This window comes from Eumetopias jubatus, unplaced genomic scaffold (assembly GCF_037043125.1).
Source record: "Eumetopias jubatus isolate StellerSeaLion01/CBP00866 unplaced genomic scaffold, mEumJub1_p1.0 scaffold_6, whole genome shotgun sequence".
NCBI classification, from domain to species: Eukaryota; Metazoa; Chordata; class Mammalia; order Carnivora; family Otariidae; genus Eumetopias; species Eumetopias jubatus.
In genome coordinates this window covers 23662687-23683770 of record NW_028274812.1, presented here as the reverse complement: position 1 = coordinate 23683770, position 21084 = coordinate 23662687, and the positions used below count along the sequence as shown (strand labels likewise).

At 34.6% G+C, this 21084-nt stretch overlaps 1 protein-coding gene and 1 pseudogene across 1 annotated transcript in view; both read left to right on the top strand.

Annotated features, from left to right (window-relative positions):
- The window catches only part of VTA1 (vesicle trafficking 1), a 62870-nt gene that overhangs the window by 4483 nt on the left and 37303 nt on the right, over positions 1-21084 (top strand). The window contains exons 2-4 of the mRNA XM_028121434.2: positions 15192-15286; positions 18030-18157; positions 19207-19282. Coding sequence (XP_027977235.1) covers positions 15192-15286; positions 18030-18157; positions 19207-19282 — 299 coding nt within the window. The remainder of the gene's footprint in view (positions 1-15191; positions 15287-18029; positions 18158-19206; positions 19283-21084) is intronic.
- LOC148164047 (small nucleolar RNA SNORD36) lies at positions 17944-18024 on the top strand (annotated as a pseudogene).

Sequence of the window (21084 nt, the reverse complement as noted above, 5' to 3'; positions counted from 1 at the left end):
ACCTATATGAAATGTCAGCTAAGAGATAGTATTTGATGATAGGTGATTATATGATTTTTAGCCTATAACCCAGAAGGAAAGGAATTAAAAGAATTCAGTGATTTTGCTGTGATAAAACTTCCATTCTTATCTGCTGCTTTATATGAATGAATTTTCTCTCATGTTAAATTTGTAAAAATGAAAGTGGGAACAGAACCAATTCTGGTTCTGTATGACAATAAATCATATTGATTCCTAGATACACAGTTTAGCTGTGTATAAGATGCGTTTCCAATAAATTTTACCTTTTCTTTTTAATGATTGAAATGTGTAGCATTGATACTGTTTTGATCAATTATGCATTACAGTAATCACATAATTTTAACACTTAGAGGAAATCCAGAGGAAAAATTTTAACACTTAGCATCTTATCTCACAGGAAATTTTGATAAGTTCAAACTTCAATTTTTATACATTTTTTGTTGCAGAGAATTACGATAATCAAGTTAGGACTATTGAGCATACAAATACATTCTTTTATAATAAAATTCTATAGGATAAGTAAATGGAAGTATAGGTTAAAAAGTTACAAAATGTATTATTTCTGATGTTTAAAGAAGGAGCTTTGTATGTTTTAAAATTATATCAAGTTGTTATGATACAGTTGAACGAATGCTATAATTTTTAGATGTATATATATATATCTGATGTACAGAAATTACATCTTTTATACTTAAACCTCTGATGAAAAGTGGTAGGTACCAACTTAAAAATGTGTGAAGGGATGTATTTCTATAATCTTAGTGCAAACAATTTTCTAAATTTCTAGAGCAAAGAATTTTTGGTGAGAAAAAAATCAAGATTATTATGCTGAAATACTTGCTGACTGGTAAAGCTCCATACTCTCTTTTACATGCTGCTCCTTACCTGGAATTCCTGACTTCCTCTTAAACTGGCTAGCTTATTCTTACTGATTCAGTACAAATTATACTTTTTGAACTGCTTTCATTACCTCATAAGGATGGTCTGGAAGTTGTTCCAGTGTGCCTCTCATCTTCATTACATTGTATTACATACACCGATTTACCTTTTAATGTTCTGGAGTCTCCTGGAGGACAGGGATTAATATGTTGTTTTCTCTCACCACCTGGCACATAACTGACATTCGTAAATATTTGATAAATGCCATCTCTCTAAATGTTACTAATATTTCACTAGAGTGTAAGCTCTATGAGAATAAGAAGTATGTCTTATGTTGGTGATCTTTGAATCTCTAACTCCTAATATAGTACCTAAGACACTGTGGATGTGTGTAAATTTTGTCTGTTGATTGAATAAATGAACTGTATAGTAAGTATATTAATTTATGGCTTTTAACATGTTCTAATTACAGTGAGAAAATGCAATGGAAAGAATTCCAATGCTCTGTATTTTATAACTTACCCTACTATATTTATAATGAGTTTTAGATTAAGTTGTAGGTTCTCATGTTCTCAGCATGTACCCTTTGCACCTCCTCCATTTCAGTATTAAATGATTTCCAAAAATGATTTATCCCTGGCCTGAGTGTGAACACTCTAGTGTTTTATCATTTTTTAATTGTTACCTTAATATTTCTATATTTCTTTGTTGTTTGGTCTTTTGTTTTCTTTTTAAATCCGGAATGTATATTAAAGTGCTGTGTATCAATTACTTTTTTTTACTATTTGTGCAAGTGCAGATATGCTTATACTTCTGAACTTATTAATGGAGTACGTAATAAAAAAAATAGTAAATGCCCTTCTATTTGAAACACCCCTCCATTCCTGGAAAGAATCCCATTAGTTTTTTTTTTTTTAATTAAACTTTTTATTTTGAGGTAATTGTAAAGCCACATGCATTTGTCAGAAATAAGACAGAAAGATCCTATGCCCTTTACCCTGTGTCTTCCAGTGGGAATAACTTGCAAAACTATACTATAATAGTATGACCAGAATATTGACATTGATAAAATCCACCAATCTTATTCATACCTCCCCAGTTTTATGTTTATTCCTGTGTGTTGTTTAGTTCTAAACAGTTTATCAGGAATAAGTTCCTATATCACCACGGTCAAGATAGAGAACAGTTCCCTAAGAATCCCTTGTTACTCTCTTGTAGCCACACCCATCTTTGTAGCCACACCCATCCCTCCTCAACCCATCGCTGCCCCGTCCCTTAGCAGCCACCAACCGATTCTCCATTTCTAAAATTTTATCATTTGAAAAATACTATATAAATGGAATCATACCTTACATGCCCTTGTGGAGTTGACTTTTTGTCCACTCAGCAAGTAATAATTGCCTCATCTCAGTTCTTGCATGTACCAATACTTTTTTTAATGCTCAGTAGTATTCCATGGTATGTATGTACCAGAGTTTAGCAGTTTAACCATTGAAGGACATTTGGGTTGTGCTATGGTCTGAATGTTTGCCTCCCCTCTCCCCAGTTCATGTTGAAATCCTAACCCCCAAAAATGATGGTATTAGTAAGTGAGGCCTTTGGGAGATGATTAGGTCATGGAGCCCTCATGAATGGTATTAGTACTATTAGGAAAGAGAGCCCACGGAGCTCCCTGCCTTCCTAGTGTTTTATTTTATAAGAAACCGGCAAGTTGTTTTCAAACAGATTGACTGCACCATTGTACATTCCACTCAGCAACATGAGTGGTGAGTGAACCAGTTTCTCCACATTATCGCTGGCGTTTTGTGTGTCACTATTTTTTATTTTAGTCGCTCTGATAGATATGTTGATATCATGGGTTTAATTCTTATTTACCTGATGGCTACTGAAATTAACATCTTTTCTTGTGCTTATATACTATTCTGTATATCACCTTCAGTAAAATGTCTGTTTTTGCCCCTCCCGCTTTTTAACTTTACTTGGTTTTGAGAGTTCTTAATATATTGTAGTTACAAGTTCTTGTTTTGCAAATATTTTCCCCCAGTCTGTAGCTTCTCTCTTGTCTTTATAACAGGGTGTCACAAAGGTTTGATTTTGGGAGTACCCAGTTTATCAGTTTTTCTTATATCATGCTATTGCTATCAACTCTGTTTTAGCATGTATTTTTCTTAATGTCCTAGTCTATTTTTTCTGTTTTTCTCCTGCAAGAAGAGTTCCTAAGTAATACTGATTCAGTCTTTTTTTTTAAGTGTTATCATTGTCAGATTTTTAGTAATGATGTCATGTTAGCTTCCTAAATATTGTTAAGAAGGTTCTCATATCTGATCTAGATTAAAACACAGATTTATCTCTTTTTTTTAGATTAAAGAAAAGTAATTGATAAAGCAGAACTTTGTGCTTTTGCAGGGGGGAATTATTTTACATATTTACCAATTTCTTTGATTTGAAATATTTTTGACCTAGTATTGATATATTAAATAAAGTTTTCTGGAATTATCTCCGATTTCTGTCAGATTTGAAAATTTATTAGCTAGAAATTAGGAATTTTTTGAGATTCATTAGAGAGCACCAGCTGGGGGAGGGGCGGGGGAGAAAGAGAGAAGCAGACTCCCCACAACCCTGAGATCAGGACCTGAGCCAAAATCAAGAGTTGGATACCTAACCGTCTGAGCCACCCAGGTGCCCCAAATTACAAATTTAGCCTTTTCTCGCTTCCCTCATCTCTCTCACAGTCAGTCATTAAATTTTTAAACTTTTACTTACCTCCTCAGTTTCTTTGGTAGATCATGCCCTCATCTTACACCTAAACTACTGACAGGTCTTCCTAGTTTCTACTTCAAACAAGTAATCCCTTTAGCCACCAGAAAGATCTGCTTTAAGTGCTTAGTTTAAAAAGAAAAAAAAAGTAAAAGAATGATAGAGTTGACTGGAAACATTTAGAAATTCTGTATGACACAAACAGTACAATTAATTTAAAAAACATTGCAAAGGAAAAATATTTCCAGTAGATGAGACAGAGGCCTGTCATCTGGATATATAAAATATTCATACAAAACTATTTTATAAAAACTGAAATCCCCATAGATAAATGGACAAAGAGCATGTATGTGTAACTACCAAAGGAGGGAATGCTAATTATTAACATACAGTTTAATTTAGTAATGTAAATTAAAATTTTTTTGGCTGTAAAATTGTAACTCAGTGCAAATGAATATATGGTGAAATTGCCATTGACAAGGCTGTGTGAATTGGTACAAAGTTTTGGAAACCATTTTGGCAAAATGAATGGAATTGTAAAAATATCTCTAATTCAGTAATACTAGTTTTGGAAAGTTTGTGCTTAGGAAATAATCACAGATATACTGAGAGCATTATGTGGAGTCCTCTGGATGATTATTTATACATTTGTGAAAAATGCAAAACAACCAAAATATATGTCAATGTGGAAATGGTTAATTAAATTATCTTAATCTGCTGGGTGGAAAGTAATATAATCAGTTAAGAATTACAAAGCATCTTTTGTAACATGGGAAGAAGTTTATATGAAAATGCAGGATATAAAATTATATAATATGAATTGAACTTCTTAATGTGTATATACTTGGAGAAAAAGATTGTGGCTTTTAGGTTCATGGATACTGTTTCTTTTGATTGTCTTTTTTATTTTCTGTTCTATAAGTGAACATGTTCCATACCATAAAAAATTTAAAAACAAAAGCTTTATTAAGGACAGATTCATTTTTAAAAGCCACCTATAATAGCTCCATATAAGTGCCCTTAGTGATTTGAACTCTGAATCATCTTTAGCAGTTCTGATCAAGCTGAATTTTATTCTGTTCTGAAACCTCTCTCATTTTCTCTTGTCTTCAAGCCTTCCAACATTGTATTCCCTCTGCCTTGACAACTTTCCGTCTCCACCACCCCACTCCACCTTATCCTTAGGCACCAGCTTGAATGCCACTTTTTCAGGGAGGCCTTCTCCTAAACTTCCCAAAGGTGCTTCTTTTCTCTGTCCTCATTGTGTCTTGTAAGGCTACCTTAATTGCTTTTCATTTATCTGTTATCTCTTCCAGGGTTTAAACTTCAGGCTTGTACCCTTCTGGGTGCTTTTTATGTATTTACTGTGCCACGTAGTGCTAGGCCACTAGAGATACTTACATAATAAAGAAAAGGTGCTCAAAAAAAAGTTTGTTAAATTGACCTGTATTTTAAGGCAACAGTGGTCCCTAGAGGGAACTATGGCCACATAGATGTCACTGAATAAAGAAGCCAGACAACTAACATTCATGAGTTCTTGGCATTTGTAACAACACTTTCTTTCAGGATATCTGATTTGAACCCCACAGTCATCCTGGTTCTTCTCTTAGGAAGTGATGGAACCAGGAACTGAATGGCAAATGCTAGATGAGAAATAACTTATGGAAAATTGTTGATGGTAGGTAGTAATTAGAAAACCAATTGTGGAGTGAGTGAGGGTAAAGGGCTTAGTCAAACTGATGAAACATGAAAGGGGGGCAGAAAGACAGTGCAGTAATCTGGGAGATTTCTAATAAATGAAGAGTAGAAATGGAGGACAGGCTTGATGTTATTAACATAACTCTGAGCAGCATGTGTCTCTTTTTTTTTCCTTTAATGAAGCCAGAAAATTTTTGAGTCTCTACCAAATGTGGACACTGTATGATACATGTTTTGATTCTGTCAGGTTTGGTGGTGTAGGTAAAGCTAAACCCATAAAGATTACTTCCTTTGAAATTTGGTTAAGTAACTAAACATAGTTTCAAGTGTGATTTTTCAAAGTTTCCTCTAGGGGGTGACAGTGTATAATTAACAGACTTCGAATGAAAGTGTGTAAGTGCTCTTTGAGAGTCATTTGTTTGTATGATCACTGGAAAATTAAATACAGTCGTTCAGGAAGTTGCAAATAGGTATGGCCATTTCAATTCTGAGATGTTACAGGACCTACAGTGTAAAATTTTAATTTAATTTAAAGGCTAAATAACAATGGATTTTTTTAATTGATGTGTTAAGTCAGATGGACTTTAGGATTAATAATCAGTTGCCTATTATTTTTTCTGTTGTTAATGACACTGAAATTGGCTCTTTTAAAGCCAGTGAGACAAACTTAACTAAACCTATAAAAGATAAGTAATTTTTCCCCGTTTTTATTGATTTCTGAATCTCTGTGATTAATTGAAGCCCATAGTCCTGCTGTCTAAGTACTTATTTTTTATTATAGGCTGACTCAGGATACTTTACTGTAGCAATGACAGGTTAATAATGAAAACACAAAGAGTTGGACACCTGACTTATCCATTAACATTCCATTTATTTACCTTATGTTTGTTTTTGCAGACATGCTGCAAACATGAGATTTACTTTGTAAAAAATGGTCATTTTAATAGTTACTCCTTTTTTTGAGTAAAGTAAATCAGTTTTTAGACTCTCAGCCTATCCCTAAGGTAGAAGGGACAGGGTCAGTGGTGTCAAGTAATTCGTCCTTCACTGTTACTGTCTTTCTTTGGCACCCATGCAAGTTTAAAGCGTCTTTGGTAAGGTTCATTTTTTATGACAATTATGTTTGATGTTCAAAGTGAAAACTGACTCTTTAGCAGCATGTTATTATATAAGAGGTTTCATTGCTTAAGTTCTTGCTTTCGTTTAGTCTGTCATTTATTTTTCTGTAGCTTGTCAAGGTTTTTTGGTTGTTAGATATTTTTTAACCTTTAACTGCTTCTCTTTGGGAGCACTTTGGATTCTATTGTGCCTCCACTATGGACTTATTAGATATTCCTCTTTGTTTTATTTTTTTAGTGGTTGCTTTAGCGTTCACGTTAACTTAGTCTACTATCATATAATACACCATCTCACATGCAAGGTAAAAACTTTACTTTCTTTTCCCTTCCCCTGTCCTTTGGCTATTGTTGTCATACATTTTACTTATAAATATGTCATAAGCCCTAACCTACATTTTAATTTCTTTAGTTGTCATTTTTTAAAGAGATTTATAAAACGACGAAATGAAATTTTGAAATATTTTCCCACATAATTACCATTCTGAGCACTCAATACTCCTCTCCCTACATCCAGCTTTTAAATCTGGCATCATTTTCTTTCCTGTTGAAGAGCTTTACCATTTCTTATACAGGCTTGCTGCCAGTGAATTCTGTCAGTTTCTATTGTGTGAAACAAGCTTTTATTTCATATTTATTTTTGATAGTTTTGCTGGGTAAGGAATTTTAATTTTTCTGTTTATATTTTTCTTCAGCGCTTTTTTTTTTCTTCTTTTTTTTTTTTTTTTTTTTTTGGCCATACCTCTCCACCTCTCCTCTTTGGGGAATCCAGTTACACATATTTTCGAACACTTGGTATTTTTTCCTAACTCACTGAGACCCTGATTTTCTATTTCTTTTTCTTTTCGATCCTTTTTTCCCTGTTTTGAGTAGTTTCTGTTGCTACGTTCTGAAGTTCACTTAATCTTTCTTTTATGGTGTCTAAACTGCTATCAATCCTGTCCAGTAAATTTTTCATTTCAGATATTTTTTATCTCCAGACGTTTCATTTGTGTTCCTTTGTGCATGTTTTGTTTCTCTCATTTTATTCATGGTTTCCATTAAATACTTCATCATGATTTCCCAGTAATTTAATGTCAGTGCTCTTTCTGTTATTTTGTTATTGTTCAGTCTTAATTGGGCTGTTCACATTCTCCTGCTTATTGCCATCTGTAGTAATTTTTGATTGGTTGCAGGACATAGTGAAGTTTAAGTTCTTGAATGTCCTGGATATTATGACCTTTGAACAGATTTGATTTGGCCAACAATTAAGTTAGTTGCAGTTAAGTGTGATATGTTTGTGTCTTATTTTGTTTGGTTTTTGTTCGGGGGCAAGTCTAAAGTAGCTCTAAGGACAGGATAATCCTACTAAAGCATACCGTACCATTTGGGGTCTCTACTAAATATCTTCGGTAAGGATTTAGGACTCTTCACCCTGGTCAGAACTTGAATGCATCTCAGCTTTGGCGATGGTCCACAGCTCACAGCTTTCACTCACTCTTTGTCTGACTTTGTGGAGCTCTCATCTACATGTGCATCTTGTAGTATTCAGTTTAGCCTCAAGTTTATCCCTGTACAGATTTCTGGGATTCTTTTCTGCATGGCTTCTCTTCTACAGAACTGTGCCCCTCCATTTACAGCTGCTTCAGTAGTCCTGAGCTTTAGTCTGTTTCCTCAACTCTGCTAGAGTGTATTCTGCTTGAGGCTCCCCCTCCCCGTTCCTTAGTTTAGAATGTGCCTCCAGGAAGAATGCTGGACTAATCATTGGTGGAGTCATCTCATTTGTTTGTTTCTCCAGGTGTCATGGTCTTCCCATCTATTTCTGTTTGTGAAAAAGTGGTTCATATATTTTGTCTAGTTTTTTGTTGTTTATCATGGAATGTCAAGTCTAGTTACTGCATCGTGGCCATCTGATCTCATTTTAGTAATCAAGTAGTAACTTAGCTTTTGCTCTGTACCAGCACAATCTTTTAGTAAGAACTCAAGAATAGCTCACTTTTTCTTAAAGCTACTATATTATGACAGGAGCTCCAAAAATATTTGTTTAATGAAGGAATGAGCAAAGTAAATACCCTTTATTAGTAGATACTCATTCATACTTTCCTTTTTATCTTTGACTCAGAAGTCCCTTCACAAAAGCTAATACTAACCATATAGCAGGTATTTACAATATACTTATGAATAGAGTAGTATATTCAGTTCTGTTTATTGGAATAAAATCTTTTAAACATCAGTATAAATCATAATGATTCCTATTTGAGCGCCATGTTTATTTAACCTGTCAAAGCATCACTCTTCATAATTGCTTTTACATATCTTTTTTTGTGTGTTTATATCATGCATTTCATAGTTTTATATTTCTTATGTATAAGCAAGGATGTGTTAGAATGTTAATGTTTAGATTGTATGGAACTTTGAATTACACATACCTTCAGGATTAGTAAATGTTTATCTCTTAAATGCTTCACATTAAATTCAAGTTAGGTTGGAAAGTATTTAATCCTTTTGCAAATGTGCCTCATTACTCATCTTCAAATAATATTTATTCATAAAAATAAACACATTTCCTTGATGAAATAAATCAAATATATTTTCTTATAGATGATTTTAGCTACATATTTATTCTGTTTTAGTAGGTAATTTTCCATGTTAGACATTAATTTTTCATCATCCTGCTGCTGCTACAATGAATTACTTGTCTTGAGCTCTATATGAAAGTGATTCCTTTTTCCATCCTTTATGGCAAAAAGATCTTCTGGTGTACTTATTAATTTTCACAAGTAGATTTAAGGTCTTTTTGCTTTTATTAATATTAAAAAATGTATCACAAGATAATTTTCTGCATTTAAGAAGTAAACTGCATGAGATATTCAAAAATGTTAAAGCCAGGCCAGTTTTATCCTAAATATTTCCAATTCTGAGGTGATTCTTCCCAGTTCTTCAATTAAAGGTGTTTTTATGTAATAATGTCCTTGTAATTGCAAAGACTTAAATATGCATGTAAACCAAGAAAGAAAATGCGTGCCGGTGAAACCAATTAACTATATCATCATTACATTGTATTTCAGGTAACAACCATCTGTGTTAAGGTTAACTTTTAAAGGACAGGAGCTGATACTTGTTTTTATTTGTGTTGTGAGGGAGGATGATAATGGCTGTGGTGATATGAATTGGGAATAATTTGACTTTTGCTTCAAAGGAGATATAGATGTTCTCCATTTTTATTGTAAACAACAGAAGTAGTTAAAAATAATAAACTAGAAACTGAGAATTGTACTTTTTACATATGAATAAGTCACTTAAATCGCTTTCTCATGATAACAAGAGAACTGCCCAATTAATTTCTGCATGTTTGCTTAATGGTTAAGTCCCAGATAGAGGGCTGCCACCGATAGATGGCTGCCATCGAAGCCAATGTGAACCTAAAAATCAACCTCATTTTTTCAACCTATCTATGCTGAATAGCCATTTATCCCCAAAGTGGGTTCACCAACTACACTCTACAACCTACACTTCATGGATTGTAGGATTCATACAGTATTCACTACTCTGTTAGGAAGATAGGAGAAAGACCTCCTAGGAAGATGAAACTGTACTTTATTTCCTCACATTATCATGATATTCTGTTGGCCAATAGTATATATATAGGTAGTGAATAAATTAACGTCCGTTAAGTTTTCTGTGCATGTTTTTGGGTGGGGTGGTTATTAAAAGAGATTGACATATGTTTAAAATAGTCATTTGGGAGGTTGGGAAGGCAAGTATTAAGCTCATTTGAGGTTGATAATTATATTTATAATGGTGCTCATCTGCCAGTGGTCTCTATTGTTCATATATAGGCATAGAGAAAGAGGATAGTTGGGTTTAAATATGAGTGTCCTTTTGCCATAAGACTATAGTAAAAAAATTAAGGGGTAGAAGGAGCTAGGGCAGTAAAGTTGTAGAAAAATACAAAATCAAAGCTGGTTGCAGAGAGAAGTTAAAGGAGAAAACTGTAATGAAGAAATAGACACCAGTGAACTGGCCACCTGTTTTAACAGGCATAGTTTCAAGTTGGAAGAAATGGAAATTGTGTTTAGAGTTGGTGCGTAATATATTGATTTTGGAAGTACAGCCGTTTGACATTGTAATTTAATTATGGAGTGAGTGGCTTGTATGGGAGAGTGCATATAATTATTAGAGTCAATAAGAATTGAGAACATAGTTCTGTGTATTAGGATTAGATTTGCTTTCTTATTGCTGAAAATCTAAAATAAAAATAGCTAAGTTAGATAAGGACTCACTCCCTCAAAATCTGATGTTGTCAGTACCCAACGTGTGTCAATACCATGAAGTCATCAGGGACCCAAACACTTTCCAATTTCAAATCTACAAGCCAAGACATGATTACCATTTCCAAGGTTGCCTTGTGGTCTAAGATGTCTACTAGTGTTTCAGTCATACCATTTCTCTTTTAGGCAGCAGGAAGAAGAGGGAAAGGGTCAGTAGGATCTTTCCCCTCCTGTCATTTCCCCTTTAAGATTACTTCCAGAATTCTCTCCCAACAACTTCTGACAACATAGCATCCGTCTTAGTTGAATGGCCATATGTGGCTTTGAAGAATACGGGGAAATGTACTATTTGACTAGGTACATTACAACCCCCCTTAATAATGTAGGGGTCTCATTAGCAAAAAAGGTAGGAAGAAAGAATGTGGGCAGGCAGTTAGTAGTCTCTGCCACAAGTATTGATTATCCATGTGAACAGCCAAATTTTCAAGATGATGGAAGGACCTTGAGGTCCTTGGTCAATTACAGGCATTAATAAGATCACGTGGAAGAAAGGGGCTTGAGCTTTAGGTCAGACATTGAGAGAATACTGTAAGTAGCAGTGGGATGCAATGAAAAAAAAAAACAGTCATACTTGCCAATCCTGACATAGGAAGAATTATGTAAGAGAATTTCTTCAAGTGACACCTAGGGTTTAGTTAAGACAAAGAGGGAGAGGAATCTCGGGAGATACAGGGGATGGTTGCTGATTATAAAGCAGTAATTCTATGTATTATGGTAAAAGAATGGGGCCCTGTGGAAGAGGTATGGACTAGGTTGGGGTAAGAAAATATAGTTGAGGGGAGTAAGGGTGTAATGAGTAATGATTCTTAACCTTATGATCTCCTATCCATATGAGTTAAATTAATCTCTAATATATTATGTAAGATACATATTTATATATTGATGTACAAATACTATATTCTAAAAATACTGCATGTATTATTAAAGATACAGAAACAGAAATTTTTAAAGAATGATGAAAAATTATCAGTAGAAATGCTAAGATTTTCTTTCCCACACTCTAGCCAGTCCCTGGGATCCTGTAGGTCCCAAAGGCCGCAGTTTCAATATAGCATAGGGTAGGGACTCTGATAAGGGAAATATGAGTAACCTGACATGGAATTGATCCCTACTCTCAAGCAGAAGCCTTCCTCTTAAAAATAAGATCAAGAATGCATAAAATTCTTGGTAAAATTTTGGTAATACAGTAAGACATAGCAAGATTAAATCTGGAGGAAGATAAAGCATATTATCAGTGGAGATACCGTCATGTGCTAGAGATGGCATTTGATCTATGATCTCAGCAAATCAAACAGCCAGGAAACATAAAAAGTAAAAATATGCAGGGGCACTGGTGGCTCAGATGGTTAAGCATCAGATTCTTGATTTCAGCTCAGGTCATGATCTCAGGGTCTTGGGATCGAGCCCCGCCTTGGGTTCCATGCTCAGTGCATAGTTTGCTTGTCCCCCTCCCCACCCCACCCCACCCCCGCTTTTTCCCGCACTTGCACGTGCGCACTCCCTCTTTTTCTCTCAAATAGTCTTTTAAGAAAATAAAAATTTATTAAAGAGGGAACCACAAAATCATTAGAGAAAGGAAGGATCATTTATTAAGTGTATTTGAAATAGGTGCCAGTAACTTGTGGAGGAGAGCAAATGCAAGTTAAAGAGTTAAATTTGAAAATTTAAAACCATAGGAAAAACTAGAAAAATCACGTAACTGAGTATCTGGTCCCTTGGAGATAAAAGAACTTTCCCAAGCTTAGAATTTACACCAGGTGGGGGGGGGGGGGGGAAATAATAGCTTTGAGTACACAAATATTTCAAGTCTCTGTGTTTTAAAACAGATTCAGAAATTGAAAGATGGCATATTTGCAACCAATATGTTTGTTTTCCAAAGAGTTCATGTGATGCACTATAGAAGAAGAAATGCAACAAAAACACTGGGAGAAGAAACCTGAACAGCTCACAAAGAGGAAGTGTTGGGGAGTTCAGTCACAGTTCTAAGAAGAAAAGGACCTAAGACAGGCACAGATCTTGAACAGCTCAAAAGAGATGGGACTGGTCTAAAAGGAGAGGGTGTTCAACCATGCTTTAAGAGGTGTGGGGGGATGGGGAGGTGGGGAGAGATGATTAAAACCTTATAGACAGATGGGTAAAGGACCTAGCCATGGTGCTAAAAAAATATGACTGGTTAAAAAAAAAAAAAGAAAGAAAAAGAAAATTTGGTCACATTTGTTATCAAAGCAGGAGACATTTAAAATGAGTGGGTTTTTTTGTTTTTCAAATTAGAATCTGGTTTTGGGTCAAAGTGATACCCTGTGCTGGCTGGTATGCAGAGAAAACAGAAGCACTGTGCTTTTTATACTGTTTGGCAATGTAAATCTGTACAGTACTTTTGGAACTCCCATTTTTTTTCTCTTGTTAATGACTAGATGGCTCAAACCCTGAAATTTGATATGTGAAAATAAATACATTAATAAATTAAACATCAAACTCTATAATATGAGATAGTCCTAAAAGCCTAAGTATTAAAAAATAGTATCTTCAGATAAAGCTTTTAAAATTAAAAACACAATAAATAACTGTGTATCATGTGTATCTTAATACATTTTTAAAGAAGATACCATCGAGTAGGCATAATTGAATTGGAGATCTTGAGAGTAACTAGCAGATACCAAGCTATGTTATAAAGCTCTAGTAAATAAAGCAGTGATAGGCCAGTAGACTAATGAAGCAGGATAGACAATATACAGAATTGGACCCTTTTATCCCATGGAAGCTTAATATATGATAATGAATGATAAAAGTGGCATTTATATCAGTGGGGCAGAATGAGCTATTCTTTCATTCATGTATTTATCTATTCAGAGAATGTTTATCGAAGGCCAAGCACTATCCTACATGCCAAGGGTACATCAGCAAACCAAATAGACTAAAATCGCCATCATCACAGAGTTTAAATTCGAGTTGGAGTAGAGATGGTGGATAAATAAGTAGAAGATGATTACTTGCTGAGAGAAAAGTAAAGCAGAGAAGGGGGATGGTGTTCACAAGATTTCATTTGAGGGGAAAAACACTATATCCTTCCTTTATACTGTGTAGAGTAAACTACCACAAGGCAATCTGTTGAAAAGCAAACAACCCAATAGAAAATTTGGCAGATGGGGCACCTGGATGGCTCAGTCGTTAAGCATCTACCTTCGGCTCAGGTCATGATCCCAGGGTCCTGGGATCGAGCCCCACTTTGGGCTCTCTGCTCGGTGGGAAGCCTGCTTCTCCCTCACCCACTCCCCCTGTTTGTGTTCCCTCTCTCCCTGTGTCTCTCTCTTTCAAATAAATAAATAAAATATTTTAAAAAAAATTTGGCAGATTTTTTCTTTTATTTTCATAGCTACTCCTAATTCATTATGGTGGATGTAGAGCTATCCAGTAAATATACAGTACATTTTTAGTAGTGAAAATGAAATATCACGTAAAATCTTGACACTGATAAGTTTAATAATACCAGTTTTTTGTTTCTTTGTTTTGTGGGTTTGGAGAAATGGTGCTTGCATATGTTGGAGATATAACTGCATATTGGTAATCTGTTTTGGAGGACAGTTTAAGAGTAGCTCTCAAAAGTGAAAAAGATACACATACTATGACCCGAGTATTCCATTTCTTGGTATTTGCCTCTGGGAACTCTTGAATGCATGCACAAGAAGGTATGGTAACACAACAAGATTTGTAGTAATGAACACCTGGGAACTACCTAAATGTGCTTTCATTAGAATGATGTGTCCATAGCGCTGTCGCAGATTTCCAGGACATATTTGGAGAATGTAAGAGTAAATTACAGGTGGTATGTACACATCAATGGTGGTAACAATTACCACCCGACCTTTCACAGCTCCTGTCACCGGAAGAGCTATTAGGATCATGGTGTCACAGAGGTTTTTTTTAGGTTTAGCCTTCTCTCAATGTTTTTATTAACTTTTTTTAAAAGGGTATATATATAGTATATATAAAAATAACTAAAATAGTTCTCCCTGTTAGCCTCAGCTCGAGTATGTTTCCCAGTCTTCTAGCTCATATTACATATTTTATCAGTATCACTTTCAGGCACTGGTAAGTGCTCTTGTACATGTCGTTTTTCTGATTGCCTTAACTTGCCAGTTAAGGTCTTTTTGACAGTTTAGGTTCTGGTCTTTTCTCTTTTTTTCTTTCTGCCAAAAGAGAAGGCCTTACTTCTTGATTAAAAAAAAAAAATTGCTATTATCATGAGTCTGTTTCATTCTTTGGATAATATTTGTGTGTTCTTTATTTTTGTAAATAAGATCCATAGTAAATCAAAGTTTTATTTTTAAATTCACTTAAATAATTTGTTAGAACATGTATTTTAAACATTCAGTAATGGAAATTGTTCAAGTCATCTCTTTTTTTTTTTTAGGTCGTTTATATGCAATGCAAACTGGAATGAAGATTGATAGTAAAACTCCTGACTGTCGTAAATTTTTATCAAAGCTAATGGATCAGTTAGAAGCTGTAAGTTAAACACTGATCATTTATTTTCTGATTAATGTTTTAAGTGCCACTTTATTATATTTGTGTATGTGTATTTTGCCATTTTAGTTCTTCCTCTTGGCAGCCATCAAGCAATGTCATTACAGCTGAGGAAAAACTAGACACCATTTTTTTTTTAATATTTTATTCCTTTATTTGGCACAGAGAGAGAGAGCACAAGCAGGGGGAGTAGCAGGCAGAGAGAGAGGGAGAAGCAGGCTCCCTGCCGAGCAGGGAGCCCGACGTGGGGCTCTGTGCCAGGACCCTGGGATCGTGACCTGAGCCGAAGGCAGATGCTCAACTGACTGAGCCACCCAGGTGCCCCGACACAATTTTTTCATTTACATCTTACTGCTAAGGGAGTTGTAAGCATAAGTTAAAGTAGATATCAGTGTCTTTGCATATACCACTATATCTTATTATTATAGATGTTATTATAGATGACCTTTGAGTCATTCTTTCATAAGTGACAAACCCTTTCTAATCTACTTCATACAGTCACACAGATGACTGATTTGGGAATTCTTAAATAGCTCTTACAATAATGAAATGGGCTACTTATTTAGTGAAAGGGACAGCGAAGGAAATGGTATCAGTTGCCTATAGTCTCTTTGTCTCACTCTTGGTACCAGGACAAGATAATTTTATGGTCTAGGCATTCTTCCCTGCTAGCAGAAATGTCGTAAGTGATTAATATATGAGTCACCTTCTTGAACCATGATATAATTTCACAGGTTATATAGAGGCAACAATCCAGAGAAAATTGAATGGGCTGGATTGGGTGTTAGTGCAGGAAGGCACGGGTAGCCATAGTAATACAACTTAATAATCAGGACTCTACCCTGTCCTCCCCTGCCCAGCTGTCCTGGTTTTTCTTTTAACAATGTCAGGGTCTACTCCTCATTAATTTATTTCTTCAGAGGCTGTTATATTAATAGCTGCAGCTTTTTGTTTAATTAGTTATGTGACCTGCTCAAGAGAATTAGAAACCTAAATATTTGACTAGTTGCATTATTTTGTGTAGAGAGACAGAATTTTAGATACATTAAAAATCAAAACATTTGTAATAGCCCAGAGGTTTTATAAATGTTGAAAGTTACTCCGATCAAAACCTAGTTACATTAAACAGCCATGGGCTGTAGGGCTCTAAGTTGTTCCGGGTATCTGGCCTTCTGACCCAGAGTCCCTGTCACTGCTGCTATTAACCACCCATTGGACCTAGTGGCACCACTGATAGGAATCCAGCTGCCCTTGAAGCCTGTCTGTCCTTCCACTTCTAACATGGTTTCTGTAGGTACAGGAAGTATTTGAGTATTCTTTTTTTGGAAGGTGAGGTTAGGGGGTAAGAGAAGGAATGTGTCTCACACATAGCAATACATTTATAAAATCATATTGCTAACAGACTTTGTATAGAATATATCTATGAATTTCACAATATAACAGTAATAACTAAAATACCTTATGGATAAGACAGAACTCAGAGTAGTTCTTTATAAAAAGCAAAGTATAAAATCACATTTGTAAAGGGACTCAGCAGGAGTTTATTATTATCTAAAGTAAATAACAGGTAAAATAAATCTATTCCATGGTGAGTCTATCCTATATCTGCCTGTGCTGTAATATTTAGATTACAGTTGGAAAACTGAGTGTATTATGTTTTTGCTGCCAGATACTTCATGTTGAAGATGAAATGAAGTGACATATTTCCACTTTTTTCTAGAATTAAATCCACTTCTAGAATTAAATCTAGAATTAAAGCATTTCATAGTGTGGAAATAGTAAACTAGGGGTTTTTTCCTGGTTTTGTTCAGGATAAGTACAGCTAAAACATCCTTAAATTCCAACAATAAATCTCTTCTGGAACTTATATTATTCTGTTGTAATTATGAGAATGTTTATTTTGCTGATTTTTGTGAAGAATCCTGAAGCTTTTTTTAAATTTAATTTTTTACTTTATAACATTTTTGAGAAACGCCATTTTTAAGTAGTAGTGTGGTACTCCGATCTGATATTCCAGAAAGCCCTTTCAGTACAACAGTCTGAGTAAGATGTAGGAACTTAGTTTGTCGTGTTTAAAATATTTTAAATTATTACATGTGTAGGAAAAGGATATACTGACTGAAAATTTACAGTTGTGAATTGTGTTAACGAGGTATATATTTGTCTAAATTTTAAAAACTTGCTAATCCTTTTCTGAGTTTGTGATCTCATACTGTAGAATTATATCTGTTTTTTTACACAGTATGCTCTGGGCGACACTCTTTTAGGATATAATGATTTGTATAATCATATTTTTTATATTTGATAGAAGAAATTGAAATGAGAATAAAATAAAATTTTAAATTATGATTAGAGAATTTCCTGATTCCATTTTTAGGATACCTGATTGTATATTGGCTATTACTTTGAAATATTTGTCTGATGCTTTACATAGATTGTTGGATGTGTTATCTTTTTATTCTTGGTTATTTTGATTTTTAGAGTTAAATTATCCTTTCAGGTTATCATGAGTGTGTTTCTTCATAATTTTGTAAACATTGGATTTTATTCTAAAAGCCTTGGGCTGAGGCAGAGCAGTTTGTGTGAGATTTCATTCATACCTCTTTTACTGAAATGAATATAAAATAATTTTTTAAAGTTTAAAATGATTCTTAGGATTATTTGTACTTAAGCATACATTTCTGTGAGTCCAAAATCTTAAGCTTTGTATCTGATTTAATTTTAGCTTAAGAAACACTTGTGTGATAATGAAGCTATTACTCAAGAAATAGTTGGTTCTGCCCATTTGGAGAATTATGCTTTGAAAATGTTTTTGTATGCAGATAATGAAGACCGTGCTGGACGATTTCACAAGTAAGTAAAGCAAGAGGAAAATTAAAATTGTACGTTTCATTACTGTGTAACTGGAATTACCCAGTTTGCCATTGGACACTTTCAGACTTCTTGATTAATGATTTAGATTTTTTTTTTAATTGTAGAATGTCAGAATGATTTTGGGTACAAGAATAAGCCTGTCTTTTTAGGCTGACAGAAGAATAGCCAGGGCAGATTTATTTTTTCAGTAATTACACCTCAAGTAGCAATTCTTTAACATTTGGTAAAATCTAAGAGTTGATTTTAGCCAGTGACAGCCTGGTGCAATGATACTGATTTTTTAAATTATCACAACCTGCTAATTCAAATGATTTGTCATTACTTAAAGGCAAAGAAATGCACATGGCTTGATACGGATTCAGATAATACTGTAATTGCTTTTTTTTTTTTTTCTCAGAGTATGTGCATGTGTCAGTGGGGGTTGGGGGGCAGAGGGAGAGGGAGAGAGAGAGAATCTTAAGCAGACTCCGTGCCCAGAGCAGGGCTCAATCTCACAACCCTGAGATCATGACCTGAGCCAAAATCAAGAGTCAGACAATCAACTGAGCCACCCAGCCACCCCTATAATTACATTTTTTAATAAAAAGTATACTATAAAACCTTGCTGTAGTGTATTTATTTGTAATATAAATGTTGTTACTGTCTCCTAATAACAGATTACAGAAGGAGTTTCATTGTGTTCTTCAAATCTGATTTTATTTAGGGCGTCTGGGTGGCTCAGTTGGTTAAGCGACTGCCTTCGGCTTAGGTCATGATCCTGGAGTCCCGGAATCGAGTCCCACATCGGGCTCCCTGCTCAGCAGGGAGTCTGCTTCTCCTTCTGACCCCCTTCCCTCTTGTGCTCTCTATCTCTCATTCTCTCTCTCAAATAAATAAATAAAATCTTTAAAAAAAAATCTGATTTTATTTAAAACATTAATTTCAGAGTACTTTTGTAAACACTGGAATTTTTTTTCTTATAGTTACATGACTAATTCTGCAGCCTAATGTTTTTCATTTAACTAAACCAGCTTTCTCTTCTCTCTTAGAAACATGATCAAGTCCTTCTATACTGCAAGTCTTTTAATAGATGTTATAACAGTGTTTGGAGAACTCACTGATGAAGTGAGTGTACATTTTTTATTGTTTTGTTAGCCTAAGCTCAATATTGTTGTTGTTTATGAGTTTTGTAATTGCATTGCTTCATTAGAGCAGCATGCCTATCAGAAATGTAGTATAAGCAAAAAGTGTTACTTTAAATTTTCTACTGGCCACACTTGTAAGAAGATGAAATAATTCTTAATAATATTTTATTTTTTGTAGTAAGTTCTTTAAATCTAGTGTGAATTTTACAGTTTAGCAGATGCACAGCTACTGTGTTAGGCAGCACAAGTTTAGGGTTTGATTTTATTAAGTGCTTAAATATTACTAATCCTTTATGCTGTTAAATTACTACACTGTTATCTGGTAAGTAGACTGGAGGCAGAGGCTTTTAGGATTTTTTTTTCTTAATTTAATATTTAATCAAATACTATGATTTGTTTCATTGTAAAGTACACATAGAACTTGATATTTTCTGAGATACTTCATATTCATTTTAGCATTTTGTTTTTCATAACCTCTAAGGTAAGTAGAGCATATATTCATTTTATACATGAGCAAATTGAGGCTAAGTGACAAACTGAGTTTATTGCTGTGAGTTCAGTGTTGTTTTCACTGTAGCACGCTTTACCATTGGCATGGAAAATGTGTTTTTTGAGAGAGGAGATAGTAATATAGAAATAGAGAAAAAGCTACAAATGAAACTGGTAAAGGCATGTTATATTAATGATTTGATATTTATGAAGAGTATTGCTTTCTGTGACATGATTTTTTTCCCAAATGATGAGCAGCTCATAGTAAAGTTCCAAGTAAAACAAAGTATAATCTATCTATGAAATGTTTACATTTTCATAAAACAGTATAGCAAAACTATGCAAAAAAATTCTTTATATATTTAAAACAAAGTTAAGCTCTGGGCTTGATGATATAAGCTAGGTTTTTGCATTACTGCAAAAGAGATGTGCGGGACATTTCAAGGTTGTGCCCAATGAACAATTTTTTATTATGTGGGACTGTCCCTTTTGTTTCAAAACATCAAGCATCCCCAGCCTTGCCTACACAGCATTTCCCAATCATTCCGTTAACCAGAAACCACCCCCAGATATTTCCAAAACACGCTCTAGGGTATGGGGCAATGCCCATCGAAAAGTCATGTTTTCTAGTTGCCTTGAGACAGAGTAGTATAAGAGAAAACAGACCTGCAGCATGAAACCTAAAATGCTTCCTAGTGGTTATACCTTTTTTGTATTCTGAAGGCTCTATGGATCCACTCTTTAGCTCCCTCTCTACTCCCATCTTGTGTTATGGCTGATCTGGAGTTCTTTTTCCTCTGTTTTTCTGGTGTGCAGCACTATACTAGCTACTTGAGGATACAAAAGGGTTTAAAACTTGTTTAAACAAGTTTTAGATAAGTATGGTTTTTAGAAAGTACCAGGTAAGGTGAAGGAGAATAGAGTTCAGATGAAAAAATAAGTCATAAGGCAGATCAGACAGACTATAAAAGCCCTGTAATCTTCAGTTGGTGGGTTTTTTGAATAAAGAACTATACTCTGATGTGCTTTGTATGATAGGAATCTGTGGAATGAACTAGGCTGAGGAACTACAAGTCATTTGACAGTTAATGATTATTGTGGAACTTTGTTCAAAATGGGTTTTTTATTTGAGGAAAAATAATATGGACAGACAGATTATAAAATCTGAGGTGTAGATCCAGCATCCAAGAATAAGTCAGCACAAGTCTCTTGGAAATAAGAAGACAAGAAATCTGCAAAGCAGAGATGGCAATTCAAGTTAGATTAGACACACCCTCATGTAAGAGGATAGTT